Raw genomic sequence first — 17,784 nt, 5'->3', positions numbered from 1 at the left:
TCCTCCATACGTCCTTTCTTTGTATTCTGTCAAACGCCTTTTCCAGATCGATAAAGCATAAATGTATTTCTCTATTTTTATTAATTACTTTCACACTTACTTGTCTTATTGTGAATATGTGGTCTTGCGTGCTTCTGTCCTTCCTGAATCCACATTGTGTATCTTCCATAGTTGGTTCTATTTGGGTTTTTATTCTTGTTTTTATTATTCTTGCGAATACCTTCCCAGGAATACTTGATATAGTAATACCTCGGTAATTATTATAGTTTCCCTTGTCGCCCTTTTTGTGTATTGGTAGTATAATGTCTTTCTTCCAGTCCTGTGGTATTTCTGCTCTCTTTATGATATCATTCATTAGTTCTTTCATGCTGTCCACTCCCTCTATTCCCATAAATTTTATCATTTTCGGGGTGATATGATCCTTGCCTGGTGCTTTGCCTAATTTAACTCTTTCAATTGCCTTTTCTAGTTCCTCTGTTGTTATGGGTTCTACTTTTTGTTCTTCATTTATTTCTTGTATATCCATTATGTTGTCTACGTCTGTATGAGTTAGCTCTTTGAAATGTTCTCTCCATCTTTCCATTATTTGGTTTTCTTCTGTTATTACCTTTCCATTCTTATCTTTCATATTCGGCATTATGTGTTCTTTCTTTTGTCTGAGCCGTTTTAATGCGCCATAGAAGAGTTTTTGATTTTTTCTATAATTATTTGTCATTTTTAGTCCAAACTTTTCCCATGACCTTTCTTTTTCTGCTTTCACAGCTATTTTAACCTCTTTTCTTTTTTCTTTATATGCCTCATAATCTTCAGGGCGCTTTGTACTTAGTATGTAAATAATAAGTATTTATCCTTCAAAATATACTGCTTAATTTTCTACAAAATACGCTTTAGGAGTCGTATAAGTTTTTTTAGAAACCAGCTGTACATATAAATAGAAGAGGTTTCGAAACAATATGACATCTGTCAAAACATACCATTGTGCCGACATAAATTCAACCTACAATTTACTCTGCTCTAATTCCTCTCCTTCTTTTCCCTTTATTCTATTCTACTTTTAGCTAACCTTAACTTTAAACTTACCTTAACTTTAGATACTCTTCCCGACAAACTCTGCACTATATAATTCTTCTCATCTTCGGAGATTCGCGGGTGTTGCTCTGGCGAATCGGTGACGAAAACATACCACAAACCAGTCCAACAAATGACAAATATTCCACATCCAATAAACGCCCACGACCATCCGAATTTTTCGATAATGGCCCCTAAAAGAGGCCACGTTATCACAGTTCCTAGTGAGCCACCCAAAAGTGCTCCTATAAATTTGCCCTTTTCATCCGGCGGCGCCCAGCGAGCAACCAAACAGTGAAGACTTGGAAAAACTACACCCTAAAAATAAACTAAATCAGTATTGAACGTAATTCAGTAAATTGCGTTTGGAATTTTTAGATTTCTTGAAATTGTTTCGAGCTGTGCTTCTTTGTAATATTTGTTATAATATTCGTTGAAAATCATGGAGGATATTTTTTGTTTATCAGTGCTCTATATAGGTACAAATTACTTAAAAGTATCATTTAAGACAGTGTGGTCCAACCTTTTAGACGTTGCGGGCCATATTAAATTTAAAATTATTATGAAGGGCCAGAAAACTAGACTCGTTCAAAAAAAGTTTATTTTAAAAAATAATATACAAACGAAATATTATTTGCAAGTATTTTATTATGGTTTACAATTTACATGTAATGTTTAAAATTTAACATAAAATAAAAAAATCAATGGTATATTTGAGGCAAGTTTTTATCGTCTACTAAGTTTTGCACATCTATATCTATGCTAGTCGTAGTGAGTCTAATACACGCTTCCAGAGAATTGTTTTCCATGCGATTACGTATTTTAGATTTAATATGCTTCAAAGCAGAAAATGTACTTTCGCATATATACGTACTACCAAACATTGAATATAGTTTCAACGCAAAGTTACGAAGTTTAGGAAAACGATCCTTGGAGACTAACTTCCAAAATAGGTACTAATGTCTTCATTTTTCTTTGCTTAAAAAAAAAACGAATCGGACTGTAGTTCGCACAGCTCTAATTGGTATTCTGCTGATTGGTTCTGTATGTTGACTCCCATTGGGTTGTTAAAAAGCTCAAGATCGGGTTTTAGTGCATCAAATTCCAAAAACCATACTTCGAATTCTCTTTTTATCTCTGTAAGAACTTGTGCAAACCTCGAGAAATCGACCATGGTTTCTTCTTGATTTATTTCGAAACACGCAGGAAAATGTGTGAGGTAGTTTATTTTTATGCAGTTCTCGAAAAGATCAAGTTTTTTGCGAAATGTTCAATTTGACCAATCAACTGTGATGCTGTCTTATTTTTCCCCTGAAGTTATAGGTTTAATATGTTTAATTGAGAGGTAATGTCTGTTAGAAATGCCAGTTCACGAAAAAATGTTTTGTTCTAGATCTTTGTTATAAATACGTCTGTGTTAATAACAATTTCCGTTTCAAAAAACAGTAAGATCTCTTTTCTTAAAGAAAAAAAAATTTCTAAGGCATTTACCTGCACTTAACCAGCGTATCTCTGAATGTAGGGGGACGTTCTTATATTCAGTATTTAATTCCTTCAAGAAAGAGATGAATTTTCGGTGTCGCTGATCTCTGTTTTCTCTTCTTAAGCTGTTTACTATCTGCACTACAGTTTTTATAGTATCGTTGATTTTAATAATCTTTCCGCAAAGAGTCTCTTGATGGATAATGCAATGAAACACAATGAACACCATTTTCCCCCAAAAGTCTAACCAATCCCGTTATGCGTCCCGTCATTGCTTTTGTTACGTCGATGCAAACGCACGAGAACTTTTGAAAACCGCCTATATTTTTCACAGCGTTACTAACTGCTTTAAATATATTTATACCTTTCCTTAGCTGCAAACTTCATATAAAAAATTTGATTTTATCTTGTCCAAAGCGATTAAATCTTCTAAAAATTCTGGCCAATAAAGAATGGGGTGCGGATCGCCAGGCACTTTTGATGTTATAAAGAACATTAATCAGATGAAAATTAGATTATGGATCTACTGTATACTCTACAGCCATTGCTGTACAGATATTGCTAAAAAAACTTGACAGTCTTCACAATCTCTCTTTACGTATAATATCTTGAGCTTTTCGCACAACACCAATCGAAAGTATTTATTGTGAAATTGGTGAACCGTCCCTACAAGACAGAAGACTTTATTTAATGCAAAAATCAGGTCTAACTCAAAAAACCCTAGTATTCAAAACTTCTCATAAATAAGCCAAGAATGGCCAAACCCTTCTACGCAAAGATTAGAAGTTACTTAGATCAATTAAACTACACGTTCCCAGAATGTTTTCCCTCCCAATTGTCCTCAATTCCTCCATAGCAAATAAAGAAACTTCAGTGCCTAACCCGCCTCATTTCTTTCAATAATATGCTTTACAACTGCAAGGATTATACACATATACACAGATGCATCTAAATCAAATAAAGGTACTGGTGCTGCAGTCATAACCCCAACATCATCATCATCATCACGTAGCGCTACAACCCTGGGTGGGTCTTGGCTGACTGTACAACTTTTTTCCAATTTGTGCGGTCTTCCATCAACCTAGGGTCAAATGGAATGTTCATTTTCCGGAGATCTGCTTGGATGTTATCTCTCCATCGCATTCTGGGACGTCCGAGTGGTCTTTTGCCTGTGGGAATCTCTTCCCATACCAGTTTTACAAGTCTATCGTTATGCAGTCTGTGCACGTGGCCTGCCCATCTTAGTCGCTGTGATTTAATTTCTTGGGCAATATCGGCGTCATTGTAGAGTGCTTTTCCCCCAGGAGTCATAACCCCAACATCTCGACAAATAAATACAAGCTCCCTTCAGAGTACTACATTTACGCTCCTGAACTATACGCTCTATACCAGGTCACCCTTGCTGTCCACGCATCCAATAATACCAATTATATCATACTCACAGACTCTCTAAGTTCCGTATAGTCAATCCAATATGTGTACCCAACTAATCCTTTGGTCGTATTCTTTATCCTTTAATAATGTAATCCTTTAAAGCTGTATTTATGGTTTGACGGACTGTAGACGTAACAGACGGACTGTAAATAATATTTCAATTTATAAATCGACTGAGTGGAATTTTTGCGCATGAGTAGAAACAGTGGCTAGAGTTGGTAACCATGATACTATCTTCTTCTTCTTGTGCCACTCCTATCGGAGATTGGAAATCATCAAGGCTATCCTGACCTTGTTTACAGCTGACCTAACATGATACTATAATATCCTTTTATTATATTTATTATTATTATTTTATAAATTCTTAACGTCCATTGTAACAAATAATCAACAAAATCAAAATTCGAATATGTTGATAAACAACTTTACAAAATGGTGAGCAGGCCAGAGAGTTCACTTTGGTTGACAGCACAAAATTCTTCCTTTTAATTGGCCAGCCGCAAGTAACGCATTGTAAAATATGAAAGTTGACCAACTCTTCGTTTAAGGCGGTTTCACTTACTTTCCGTTAAGCGTTTACGTTCATTTATAAATAAGAATACACAAAATTCTATGTTGATCTTTTTCCAGTGCGTCTACGTTTACAGTCCGTCAAACTATAAATCCAGCTTAATCCTTTGACTCCTCAACTGCATGGAAAAAATATTATATTCTTTTGGATACCATCCGATATTAGAATTCAAAGAAATGAAGAGACAGACAACGATGCAAACGAAGCTGCAACTAGTGATATTGCAGAGTGTACTGAAACATTTACGAATGCGAACATGAAAGCTGCGGTCAAACGTAAAGTGCGATATATGTGGGAAGAAAAGTGAAAAGTGTCATCGGCCAAGTTACGCGATAGTAAAAAATCGATAAAACTCTGGCCCACATTACCAACAAGTCGGAGAGACCAGGTAATATTAACGCGACTTTGGCTGGGTCATACGCTATTAACTAATAGCCATGTGTTTTCAAACAAAAAAGAACCAAGGTGTGGCAACTGTGAAGAAAATTTAACAATCATACATATATTAGAGAAATGTCGAACATTAACGCCAAAACGCATGTTTTACAATATACACAACAAACTAAGTAGGTAATATTTTAGGTCTGCAGTGCAATATGTCAAACCTAAAAAGTTTCTTATCTTAAATTTACATTCTAAACGCTATCTAAACAAATAAATGTAATAGAAATTATTGTTCGCAAGTATTGTTTCGCTAATAGCCAATTTTGTTGATGAGATTTACGTTCAATTCAGAACAAAATTTTTTAAAGCTATACAAGTTGTATCGTCTATATATACTGCAAAAGAAGGTACATTAAAAACTTCACAAACAACTTCACAATCAATAAAAGTGTTAAAATAATATCTCCTATAATGTATCATCTGATAATGTATATAACCTTGAAGTGCCATTTCATTAAACCTTTTGCTCTGTGTTAAAATATTAATTAGATGAATAATTAATTATATTTTTTATCACTGTTTTACGTGTTCATAATATAAGAATTATTTAAATCTATTTCTGGTATTGTTCAATCTATACGATGCTGTAAAATATTATTAATTTGCAACATTAAATGTGGTATCCAGACCTTGACATCGTCGTAAGCTTTGTAAAATTGTTTACTGTTGCATATGAATATATAACTTTAATTGTTAATTGGTATTGTGTAAAATCCGAATGAAAACACATATATGTAATAACAAAACACCAGAATATACCACAAAGATAAAAGTCGAAAGCGCACACGATGACTTCACAAGATAAATATTCCAAAAAAGAATAACCGAAAAAGGCAGAAACACGTATATCACAGGAAGTGATTGGCTCGAAGAAAGCTGGACAAAAATTTAGTCTAATATCTTAGCCTCGGCCAAGGACGTTTTTGGTGAAAGAAATATAAATGAAAATAAATCGTTCCCAAGGCGAACAACTTCAAGGTTTTCTATAAAAGTGAAGGAAAAATGTAAAGAAAAGAAAGAAGCTTACATGTCAACCAAAACACAAAAGGCATACCATAATTACAAGACAATTAGAAGTGAAACACTTCTAATTGTCTTGATGCACTTGTAAGAAAAATGGAAAATGATCACTGGATACGCTTTTCGAAAGAAACGGAATATGATTTTTACGGTCTGCAAAAGGAAATATGGCGCTTTATAGAAGGGCAAAGAACGGAGGTAAATGAACTAATAAAACCAAACACATAGAAAAGGATATGTGGATTGACTACCTAATAAAGCTCTATGCAAAGGAAGAACAAACGACGCTAGAACCGGAAATACCAGAAATTACTACAAATGAAGAAAATATAAATGTACAAGAAGTTAGGAAAATACTTCAAAATCTGAAGAATAAAAAAGCAGCAGGGAAAGACGGGATACCAAACAAATTATTGAAATATTGTTGAGCAGCAATGACAGAACAATTAACAACATTAATTATTAAAATTCTAAAACACAATAAAATACCGGAAGAATGGAGAACGAGCGAACTAATTCTACTATTCAAAAAAGGAGATAAAAAACAGCCAGAAAACTACAGAGGTATAAACTTGTTAAATACTACGCTAAAACTTACACTAAAATTTTACAAGCGCTAATAAATCAAAGGATAAGTTTAGCAGATGAACAAGTGGTTTCCGTAGTGGAAGATCGTGTACAGGTGCAATATTCGTTATAAAGCAAATTACTGAAAAATCACTAGAGTATAATAGACCAGCATTTCTGTGTCTGATTGACCTAAAGAAAGCGTTTGACAGAGTAAGACTCAAAGATGTAATCCATTTTATGTATAATAGAGAACTTCCCCTAAATATTATAAAAACTATCAACCAAAACAACAAAATGGAAGTCAGAATAGATAGACAACTTACTTACTTACAAGGGGATTCAATAAGCCCCATGCTCTTCAATTTGATCATGGATGAAATGATCAAAAGCGTTAACACAGGAAGAGGATACAGAATGGGAAACAAAGAAATAAAAATACTCTCTTGAGCAGACGACCCAATATTGATAGTCCAAGATGAAGATAGTCTGCAAAGACTGGTCTAGAGATTTAACATAAGAAAAACATCTCAGAAAACTAAAACAATGGTAGTTAGCAAAGAACCAACAAGATGTAAAATAGAAATTGATAACATCAGTATTGAAAAAGTAATTAAAATAAAATAACTGAGAATTACACTGTCTGGCTATGGAGACCTGGACAAAGAAGTGAGAGATCAAGTACAAAAAGCAAGTAGACTGGCAGGATGCCTTAATAACACTATAGGGCGAAACAGACACATTAACACTGAGATGAAGTCAAGAATTTATAAAACCAGTGTAAGACCAATAATAACATATGCCTCGGAAACAAGACCCGACACAGCCACACCGCAAAGGGTACTAGAAACTGCAAAGATGAAAGTACTGAGAAGAATTACAGGAAATACGCAGAGAGATCAAAAGAGAAGTGAAGACATTAGAAGAAAATGTAACGTAGTGTATAATTGAATGGACACAAAATAGAAAAAGGAATGGAATAACCACATAAGCAGAATGGAGGAGACGTGTGTCATCAAAATAGCAAGAAATAAGTCACCAATTGGCAGAAGAAGTATCGGACAACCGTGCAAAAGATGGAGTCACAACCTTCCATATAGGTATTAATCCACCAATGTACAAGCAGAATTTCTTATAGAGGGTACTAGACGCAAAGGGTACTAGAAACTGCAGAGATGAAAGTACTGAGAAGAATTACAGGAAATACGCAGAGAGATCAAAAGAGAAGTGAAGACATTAGAAGAAAATGTAACGTAGTGTATAATTGAATGGACACAAAATAGAAAAAGGAATGGAATAACCACATAAGCAGAATGGAGGAGGCGTGTGTCATCAAAATAGCAAGAAATAAGTCACCAATTGGCAGAAGAAGTATCGGACAACCGTGCAAAAGATGGAGTCACAACCTTCCATATAGGTATTAATCCACCAATGTACAAGCAGAATTTCTTATAGAGGAAGAAGAAGAAGAAGAAGAATTATTAATTGTTACTGAAAACTTGCAAGTCTACAATAAATCATATTATGAGAAACAAGGAGGAAGCTCTGACGTGAGATAGCTTGAATATCCAACGAAACATTCTACAATTTATCTATTAAAAGTTTATCGAATTGGAAAGTGCCACTTTACTTTTGCTATTTCTTCTATTGCTTCACGTAAATCCTTATACTTTTTATCGCCGAGTTGTTTATTTGAATGTTAGTAGGTTATCCATGGTATAGGGCAGCAGCTAGGCCATTACTAATTTCAAGGATAGAGAAGACTGGCTTTTTAATAAGCTTGGAATAGTTGCTTACGGCAACAATCAGAGATTGGTTTAATACGCTGTAATACTGTGGTGTGTAAGGCAAGGAGAAACCAACACATTGAACCTTCTGAAGATAATTATGATTGTGACAAATTATGGAAAATAAAAAGTATCTATTCAGTGGCACACCTTAAATAGCCATAGCCAATGAGAGCTTAGAATCCCCGCGTTAAACACTAGGTACCACCCGAAAGCAGTGGCGGCTAGTCCTTAAGAGCCACAGGGCCATGGCACTGGCTTTGAAAAATATATTGATCGAAAAATATATTGTTCACTAAAAATACTTTTAAACTTTGATCAAATGAAAGGCAGATATCGAGCACAGTTTATTAAATCTTGCCCAAGTACTTTCGCTTCCTAGAGCATTCTCTCAACAGGAGAGAAAATCAAAAATACTTTTGTTTTTACTATGTTTTTTAAATATCAATGCATTATCTATATACATTATTTATCATTACGTAATGTAATCTCATTATGTAATGTAATATCAAATAATTCAAGCGAATTGACTACCCGAGCCCATTTCAGCATGGCTCGAGATTTGACTTCAAACGAATAGGAAAAGGTTAGACGCGGTCATCTTACGGACGTTGTATCGATACGAAAACTGGATTGTACGAATTATTTACATTTCTATGCACATCAGATGAATCTTATAATGAGCAGTGCGGCTTCAACTAATGCATCTATTCTGATTTTTTTCGCGCATTTAACTGGGATTTGTTCTTTTTTTACTACATCACCTCAAATAACAATGGTATTAGATGAGATAGCTCATAAACAGTTACCACGATCATCACAAACTAGATGGAATTTTCAATCACGTGGAGTCAATACAGTTCATGAATACCAAATGTATGAATGACAAAAGTATTAAATTGAATTAAACGATTGAGCAAGCCGGTGGATATAAACTTAGAATAAAGAATAAAGATTTTATATTTTGTGGAGCCAAGGAGGATGTGCATATTCATATAATGTGCAGCAGAAGAATATCCAGTCTTTACAGTAGTAGGGCTAGATATACAGTATGGTGGAAATGAAAGGAATAAATTCGTTATTTCGTAAACCGGAGACTTTAAGGAAAAATCCTGAAACCCGTCGATTTTTATTTTTAAATAAGCTATTCGTAAGAGTACATTTTTATTTTTGACGTCATCTATGTGAGCGTGATGACGTCATTGCTAAAATTTTTAAATGGAAAGGGGGGTATTGTAATACATCATTTGAAAGGTCTTTTAAATACCTATTGAGCCATATCAATATGTCTGAGTATTTGATGTTTGTAACTATTGATATGATGTATTATTGACACCCAGAAATAAATTTTATAAAGGCCATCACTGGTAATGAAATGTCTTTTGTATCTACTTTTTACCTTTTTAAAAAAACTAGTTACCTTATCAATATGAACATTGATAGTTGGACATTGAAACTTAATTATCTTTCTGTCAAGTGATTAATAGTATTATTGTAGTAAACGTATTCAAAAAGTCTTTGTATCTTTGAACATGAAGCTAACTGAAACGCAAAGAATTGAAATTCTCATAATGATTGGTTATGGAGATAAAACACGTACGCAGAAAGAAGTATGTGCGTTATTTAATAATAAATACCCCCGTCGAGAACCAACTTCACAATCCACTGTAAGCAAAATTGAGAAAAAATTTAGAGAAACGGGTCATGTTAAAGATCTTCCTAAAGGTCTAAACCAATATCTGAAAACCAACAAGTAGACGTTCTGTTAGCTTTTCAAGATAATCCTCATAACAGTTCACGGCAAGTAGCATTAGATAATGACATGGACCATTCAACAGTTCTTAAACAGCTAAAGAAGGAAAAGTGGCATCCCTACAAAGTAAGTTTAGTACAAGAACTTATGAAGATGATTTTGATAGACGAATTGAATTTTGTGACATTATAATGGAACGAAATAACAGAGATCCGATGTTTTTAAAAAAGATTATTTTCTCTGATGAAGCTACATTTCTACTAAACGGTCATGTCAATCGTCAAACTTATCGGTACTGGGCTACGGAAAATCCACACTGGATGCCAGATTACCGTACTCAATACCCAGAGAAAATTAATGTTTGGGTGGGAATAATAGATAATAGGTGTATTGGACCATACTTTTTCGAAGAAAACTTAACAGGTCCTCGATATTTAGAATTTCTTCAAAATTTCTTGCTTCCAGAATTGAACCGGTTGTTTCCAAACAGAAATGATTTATGGCTACAGCAAGATGGTGCGCCTCCACACTATGCTGTTTTGGTACGCAACTACTTAAACAACGTCTTTCCAAATTGGTGGATAGGTCGAAGAGGAACAATAGAATGGTCGCCTAGGTCACCTGATTTGACTCCTCTTGATTTCTTTTTATGGGGATATTTAAAAAGTAAGGTGTATCAAAATAGACCACAAAATATTAATGAACTGAAAGAAAGAATACGTAATGAGGTTGTTCAAATAACTCCGGAAGTTTTAGAGAATGTTAGAGAAGAGTTCGCGGCACGCCTTTCTCATTTTATTTTAGCTGAAGGTAAACAATTTGAGCACTTAATTTAGGTTTCGTTGTATTTATTGAATAATACTTAATAAATATTTATTGTAATAATAAAAATTTAATTATTTTTTTAAACAATTACAAACTTTAATTACTTAGACATATTGATATAGCTGAATAGGTATTTAAAAGACCTTTCAAAGTATGTAATACAATACCCCCCTTTCTATTCAAAAATTTTAGCAATGACGTCATCACGCTCACATAGATGACGTCAAAAATAAAAATGTATTCTTACGAATAGCTTATTTAAAAATAAAAATCGACGGGTTTCAGGATTTTTCCTTAAAGTCTCCGGTTTACGAAATAACGAATTTATTCCTTTCATTTCCACCATACTGTATACCGTCTGGTTCTGGTGACTTAAAAGGGGTGAAGCACAATATGGCCCATTTCAACTTTTCCTCATTAATCATTATTTTGGCGAGATGCCAGTCGTTCAGTCAGGTTATGATTGTTTTTTCCGTCCAGGTAGGTGCTGTTGCGACGCTATAATCAGGGAAGTGGTTTTATCAGGATCTAAGCACTTTCGCAAAGGCCGAAAGTTTTACTTCCATCTTCCTTCATTAATATGCCGATGTGGGTCCTTTAAGAGCGCTATTTGTAGCCTGGAAGTGTTCTTAAACTATCTGAGGTTAACTAGCATAATTTCGATAAAAAAATCTAAGAACCTTTTCCACTATAGGGCAATTTACAAGAAAGGAAAGAAATTTTTTGTGTTTTTAAAAAATTTACTATATCTGAATACAATAAATAAAAAATTGACTTACCCCAAATAATCCTATCAAAAATCTGGATGCTATTAAAACCCAGGCATCCCAACTGGCAGCCCATGGACCTAATAAGGTCAAAAATCCACACAGTAGAAAAGAAATGGTGATACATTTCGACGGGCCAAATCGTTCCGCTAAAACTCCTCCAGGGATTGCGGAAATCGTGAATCCCCAAAAGTAAGATCCCAGAATTAGCCCTTGCAGTTCTGTGCTCCATTCAAATTTAGTACCATACTGAAATAAAATAAAAATTAAATAAAAGATAGATCGATTTGATACGATAGCCATTAAACATTAATTTACATTAAATATTAATTTTTCCATTTCTTCATTTTCTTTTCCATTTCACACTTCTTTTTTTGATTATTTATTTTTGTCTGTCTGGGCCCATAACCTGTTAGAATTTATTGTTTTCCAGTTATGGTAATTAATAGTTCTCAGTGAATTATTTAAAAGGTTTATTCTACTGTAAGAAATATGTGCTACATTACTAAATAAGATTACAAGGGGCGGTTCACAACCGGAATCACTGACATTTGATATTTTGAACCAGTGCTATCATAACATACCTATTTACAACTTGTATATCGATTTCAAACAGGCGTTTGATGGAGTAGATCGACAAAAGATGTTAAAGCAACTATCTATGTTAGGGATACCCAATAAGTTGGTTAAACTTATACGAATGACTCTGGAGGGTTCCAAAGCTATGGTGAGAATAGATGGAGATATGACGCAGGCCTTTGATATTGAAAATGGAGTTAGACAAGGGGATGCCTTATCAACAACACTGTTTAATCTAACTTTAGAAGCTGTTGTTAGAAAACTGGATATAAACGGCTGTATTAATACAAGATCTATGCAAATATGCGCATATGCGGATGATGTTGCCATAATAAGCCGCAACAAAAGGGTATTAAGCGAAAAAGTTATAGAACTGAAACGAGGAGCTGCTACGTTTGGTCTATATATAAATGAAAGCAAAACAAAATATATGGAGTGCACAAAATCGAATGAACATGAGAATCTGAAGGTAGATAAGCATACCTACAAATATGCCTCCACTTTTCCCTACCTAGGCTCAATAATAAATGACAACAACAACATCAGTCAAGAAATACAAGCACGGATTCTTAGCGGTAATAAGTGCTTTTATGCATACAAAGACTTAATGAAAAGTAAGTTACTGAATCGTGAGTCTAAGCTGAGAATCTACAAAACAGTAATTAGACCAGTGGTCACATATGGATGTGAAACGTGGACCCTCTCAACCACTGATGAAAATCAACTGAGAATATTTGAGCGCAAAATACTAAGGAAGATATTTGGACCAACCCAATGCAGCGATAGTTCGTGGAGAATTAAAATGAACCACGAGCTGGATGAACTAATGCAGAGCGCAGATATTGTCAGATTTGTAAAATCACAAAGACTAAACTGGCTTGGTCACCTAGAAAGAATGCCAGATAATCGAGCTGTAAAAGTAGTCCAGAGATGAAAGCCCCAAGGAAACAGAACAAGAGGAAGGCCCCGTAAAAGATGGATAGACGACGTAGAGAGGGATCTTAAAACCATGAACATCAGGCAGTGGCGAAGGAAAGTATCCGACAGGGCAGAATGGAAGAACATTGTTAAGCAGGCCAAGACTCACAAAGGGTTGTAGCGCTATTAGAAGAAGAAGAAGAAGCTGTCAAATACAATTTGGATAAAAACTGGGAAAGAGTACATTTAAATACGATTTATGATAATCAGTATTATTTTACTGCTAACTAAAGTTAGTCTTTTATATTTTAACAATATTTAACATAGTTAATTATACTTAACATATATTTATATGTAGAAATCAAATATACTTACATCCGGTTCGTCAGAATGAAGAGCTTCAGCTACGATACTATCGTTGCTTGTAGATTGTCTAAGTAGTTTACATTCCGGTACAAAAGTAGTGTTGCCTTTGGTCATAGGCTGTACCATAGCCAGAATTATAATGGACAAATTTATTCTTAACATGTACAGGAATAATGTGCAGGTGAAGCACATTATCCATATTATAGCTCGCACTGGTATACATTCTGAAAAGAGAAAAATAAAAATTTGTGACTTACTAAATTAATATAGCGCGAATAAACCTAAAATAAATTTACATATTGGCTTTCTATCTAAAATTGTAAAACGAGGCGTAGTTTTCATGGTTTTATACTATTATTTTCATTCATGGTTGTTAATTTAGATGCCAATGATTGACATTTCAGCTATTTTGCAAACCGTAAATGTCATTAAAATCTGGTCAGTAAGACCAATTATCAATTTGTTTCTAACTTAAATTACTAATGAAATCTTAAAATTAGGTGTCTACTCACTAGTATCGTTCCTATTATTTCTAATAACTAGCATTAAATTTAGCATGCATACTCGCACAACACTTTACTCTACTTTTCACTCACTCATTATACCAGTTCAAAAGGCTTTGTTCTTTTGAGCCTTCTTTCTAGGTTCGTATTGTCGAGGAGCTGGATAGCCTCGACGTTTACATGATGATGTGAGTCGTTGTTCATGGCTCCCTGCAAATTTCTTGATTATCTGATTGACGTCTTCCATCTTGAGGTCCCGGTGAAGGTCGTTGTTCCTAACGTACCAAGGCGCATCTACGATGTTCCTCAGTACTTTATTCCGGAATATCTGGATTACTTTGATGTTACTAGGCTTGGCACAGCCATAGAGTTGGCAGCCATAGGTCCATACTGGTCTCAGTATTTGTTTATAGATTAGGAGTTTATTATTTATGGATAGAGAGGAATGTCTTCCCATTAACCAATACATTTTCTTGTAGCGGATGCCTAGTTCTTCTCTTTTCTTCTTCACGTGAGCTTTCCAGCGAAGTTTCGCATCAAGAGTGATCCCCAAGTACTTTGCTGATGTTGCAATAGGCACTTGGACATCATTTATTCTAATAGGAATATTATTAATTCTCTTATTGGTAAAATTTATATGGACTGATTTATTCTCATTCAGTTTAATTTTCCATTTTTTGGTCCATTCATGGATTTTATTTATTGAATTTTGTAGTTTTTCTGTGGCTTCTTCGACGGTGTCACTTACCGCTAAGACAGCAGTGTCATCTGCGAAGGTAGCTATGGTGTCGTCTTCTAGTTCAGGTATATCACACGTGTATATTAGATATAGGACTGGACCCAATACCCTCCCTTGTGGAACACCTGCTTCAATATCCTTAAGATCAGTGTATGCATCTTCTTGTTTAACTCTAAAATGTCTGTTCGCTAGATATGATTGTAATATATTTGAATATTGTTTAGGCATGAATGATTTAAGTTTATGTATCAAACCCTTATGCCAGACTTTATCAAACGCCTGTGCCACATCTAGGAAGGTTGCAGAACAGACTTTTCTTTTCTCTAATGATCTTTCAATTATAGCAGTTATTCTATGCACCTGGTCAATTGTCGAATGCTTATTTCTAAATCCAAATTGATGATCTGGAATTATTTTCTTTTCTTCAATTATTGGTAGGATTCTTCGCAGGAGGAGTTTTTCAAACACCTTGGACATCACAGGTAGGAGTGATATTGGTCTATATGATGTCACCTCATTGGGGGGTTTCCCAGGCTTTGGTATCATGATCACCTCAGCTATCCTCAGTTTCGATATGATCGCCATGTTTTGCTGCCTGTACGTTCCCATAACTACCTCTCGCAGGGTTACCAGGTCTACTGATTTTTCAGTAGATCTACTGTTTTCAACTTCAGTTTACTGATTTACTGAAACACTATATCGATCTATTAAAAATATGTAATGATAAAATCATGTTCAAAAAGTGATCATTAAGTCAGTGTTTAATTATAAATTTTGAAAAAAATCTATTTATTAATATATATCCATTATTCTCAATCTACTGAAGAAATAAAATATGACCTGGCAACTTTTCTGGTGCCGCTTTGGCTTCAGTCAATTCCATAGTCTAAAAATTTAATTTTATTTGTCTCGTTTATATTAACAATACAGACATGTATTATACAGGGTGTCCAGAAACTCTAATGACAAACGCAGACCAGAGATTCCTCAGATAATTTTAAGACAATTTTATCCAATTCACCTAGTCCAATAATGCTTCCTAAGGAAGCTGGACCTCTTTGAAGATGGCTCCTTGTAATTAGTTTTATTTTAATACCTCCAGAATGTTTCTACTTACAAAATCTAAAATTGCTACGATTATATTATAGTCTCCCGTTTTATACCGCTTCGCGGCTTTGGGAGTATAGCAGGGTAGTTCGCTATATCTAGGGCCTACGGTATACAAGGAAGGTAACATGGCCAGTGCTACGCTTCAACCGCCTATTATTACCCCTGGTTTTACCCAAGGTACTCATTTTATTCAGGCTGAGTCGACCTGGGGCCTATAGACATTTTTAAAAATGTCTAGTTGTTCTTGCCGGCGGTAGGATTCGAACTCCGGGCCACCGGCATGCGAGGCAAGCATCCTACCGCTTGCGCTAGGCAGGCCCTACGATTATATATCATCTATAGTTGAATCATAGGCGTCCGTTTTGTGTGGGTCAACGGTTATTTTAACGCATACCTTTTTTGTCTTTATTTTTTAAGCGTTTGTTACACTACCTCACAGCAGAAAGACCATGCATAGACCACATATACACACTGGAACAACTGTTGGAAATGAAAAATGCAAAAAATAGAGATATTCATTTGGCATTTGTGGACCTGAAAAAGGCATATGACTCTGTACCAAGGTCAGAACTATGGGAGGCAATGTACAAATTAGAAATACAGACGGAACTCATAAAAGCTACAAAAGCTCTGTATAAAGAAAATAAAGTATCCATTAAAATGGGAGATCATGTTAATGGGTGTGGAACAACTGTAGGGTTGTTCCACATCTCCAACACTATTCAAAATATACTTAGAGAAAATCTTGACTAGATGGAAAAGAAAATGCGAAGGCATAGGAGTACCGGTACGAAACGAATATCTATATACCTACGTTAAGCTTTACAGACGATCAAGTAGTTATTGCACAAGACCAAGGAGACCTCAGTTACATGATAAAGAATCTACAAGAAGAATATACCTAGGATGGCCTAGATATTAACCTCGCAAAAACAGAGTACCTATCTACAAGTGAAGAAGACATAGAAGATCTACAGATTGACGAAAACGTAACAATCAAAGGAAAGGATAAATAAAAAAGGCAACAATAGAGGAAGAAATTACACAAAGATTAGGACAAACAAGAACAGCAATCCGACAACTTAACCCAGTATGGTGGGATAGACACCTAAATATGAAGACAAAAACACAGATCTATAAAACATTAGTCCAAAGTATTATGACATATGGGTTGAAAAGTTTATTATAAACAAGAAAAACAGCAGTAAGATATTAGCAGCAGACATAGAATGCCTACGAAGATGCTGCAGGTTAACAAGAATGGATAGGAGAAGTTATGGCAAAATAAAGCAAAGAACATCAATAGACACAGACATACTAAAGTCATGAACCAAAAACCAAATATTTTTCTCAGAGAGCCCTAATGAGTCACACTAACTTTAAAAGTTATTTTTCTAAAAAAAAATCTTGGTTTTTTGAAATAGTTTCAGTAATATAGATTCAAATAAGGTATAGCTACTCTATTTTGTTAAGAAGAATTCCAAATGAGGAAAATTAAGCTAGTTTTTGTCTAGTTAAGTCACACATAAAAATTGACGCTATAGTTTCTAAAGTTATTACATATATTGTAGTATTGATTGAGTCAAATGACCCGTCAAAAACGTCCCATGGGCTTGTAGTCTATAAGAACCACTGAATATACGTTTTCCATGTACGTGATTCTATTAGTTTAGTTCAATTTAAATCAATTAGTCACAATCATAATTATATTAATAACACTAATAACCTTTAAAAATTTCATTTCAAGGATTAGCTATATTAAAAAACCAAATTAACAATATTTCGCGATGAGTATACCACTAAACAATATGAAAACAATTTCATAAGTTTTAGTTTAATTGATATTAAAAC

The 17,784-nt window shown here is 34.5% G+C and overlaps 1 protein-coding gene across 2 annotated transcripts in view; it reads right to left on the bottom strand.

Annotated features, from left to right (window-relative positions):
- Positions 1-17,784, bottom strand: part of LOC140436350 (sialin-like) — a 74,223-nt gene that overhangs the window by 15,434 nt on the left and 41,005 nt on the right. The window contains exons 1-4 of one of the 2 annotated variants that reach the window (XM_072525077.1): positions 13,863-14,003; positions 13,591-13,805; positions 11,731-11,967; positions 1,081-1,386 (exon numbers count right to left, since the gene is read on the bottom strand). In XM_072525077.1, coding sequence (XP_072381178.1) covers positions 1,081-1,386; positions 11,731-11,967; positions 13,591-13,805; positions 13,863-13,923 — 819 coding nt within the window. In that variant the 5' untranslated portion in view covers positions 13,924-14,003. Of the gene's footprint in view, positions 1-1,080; positions 1,387-11,730; positions 11,968-13,590; positions 13,806-13,862; positions 14,004-17,784 lie in introns of those variants that run through there. The other variant, XM_072525078.1, reaches the window with a different exon arrangement.

The sequence above is a fragment of the Diabrotica undecimpunctata genome, chromosome 3 (assembly GCF_040954645.1).
Source record: "Diabrotica undecimpunctata isolate CICGRU chromosome 3, icDiaUnde3, whole genome shotgun sequence".
Classification (NCBI taxonomy): domain Eukaryota; kingdom Metazoa; phylum Arthropoda; class Insecta; order Coleoptera; family Chrysomelidae; genus Diabrotica; species Diabrotica undecimpunctata.
This window is presented reverse-complemented; position numbering and strand designations above follow the sequence as displayed.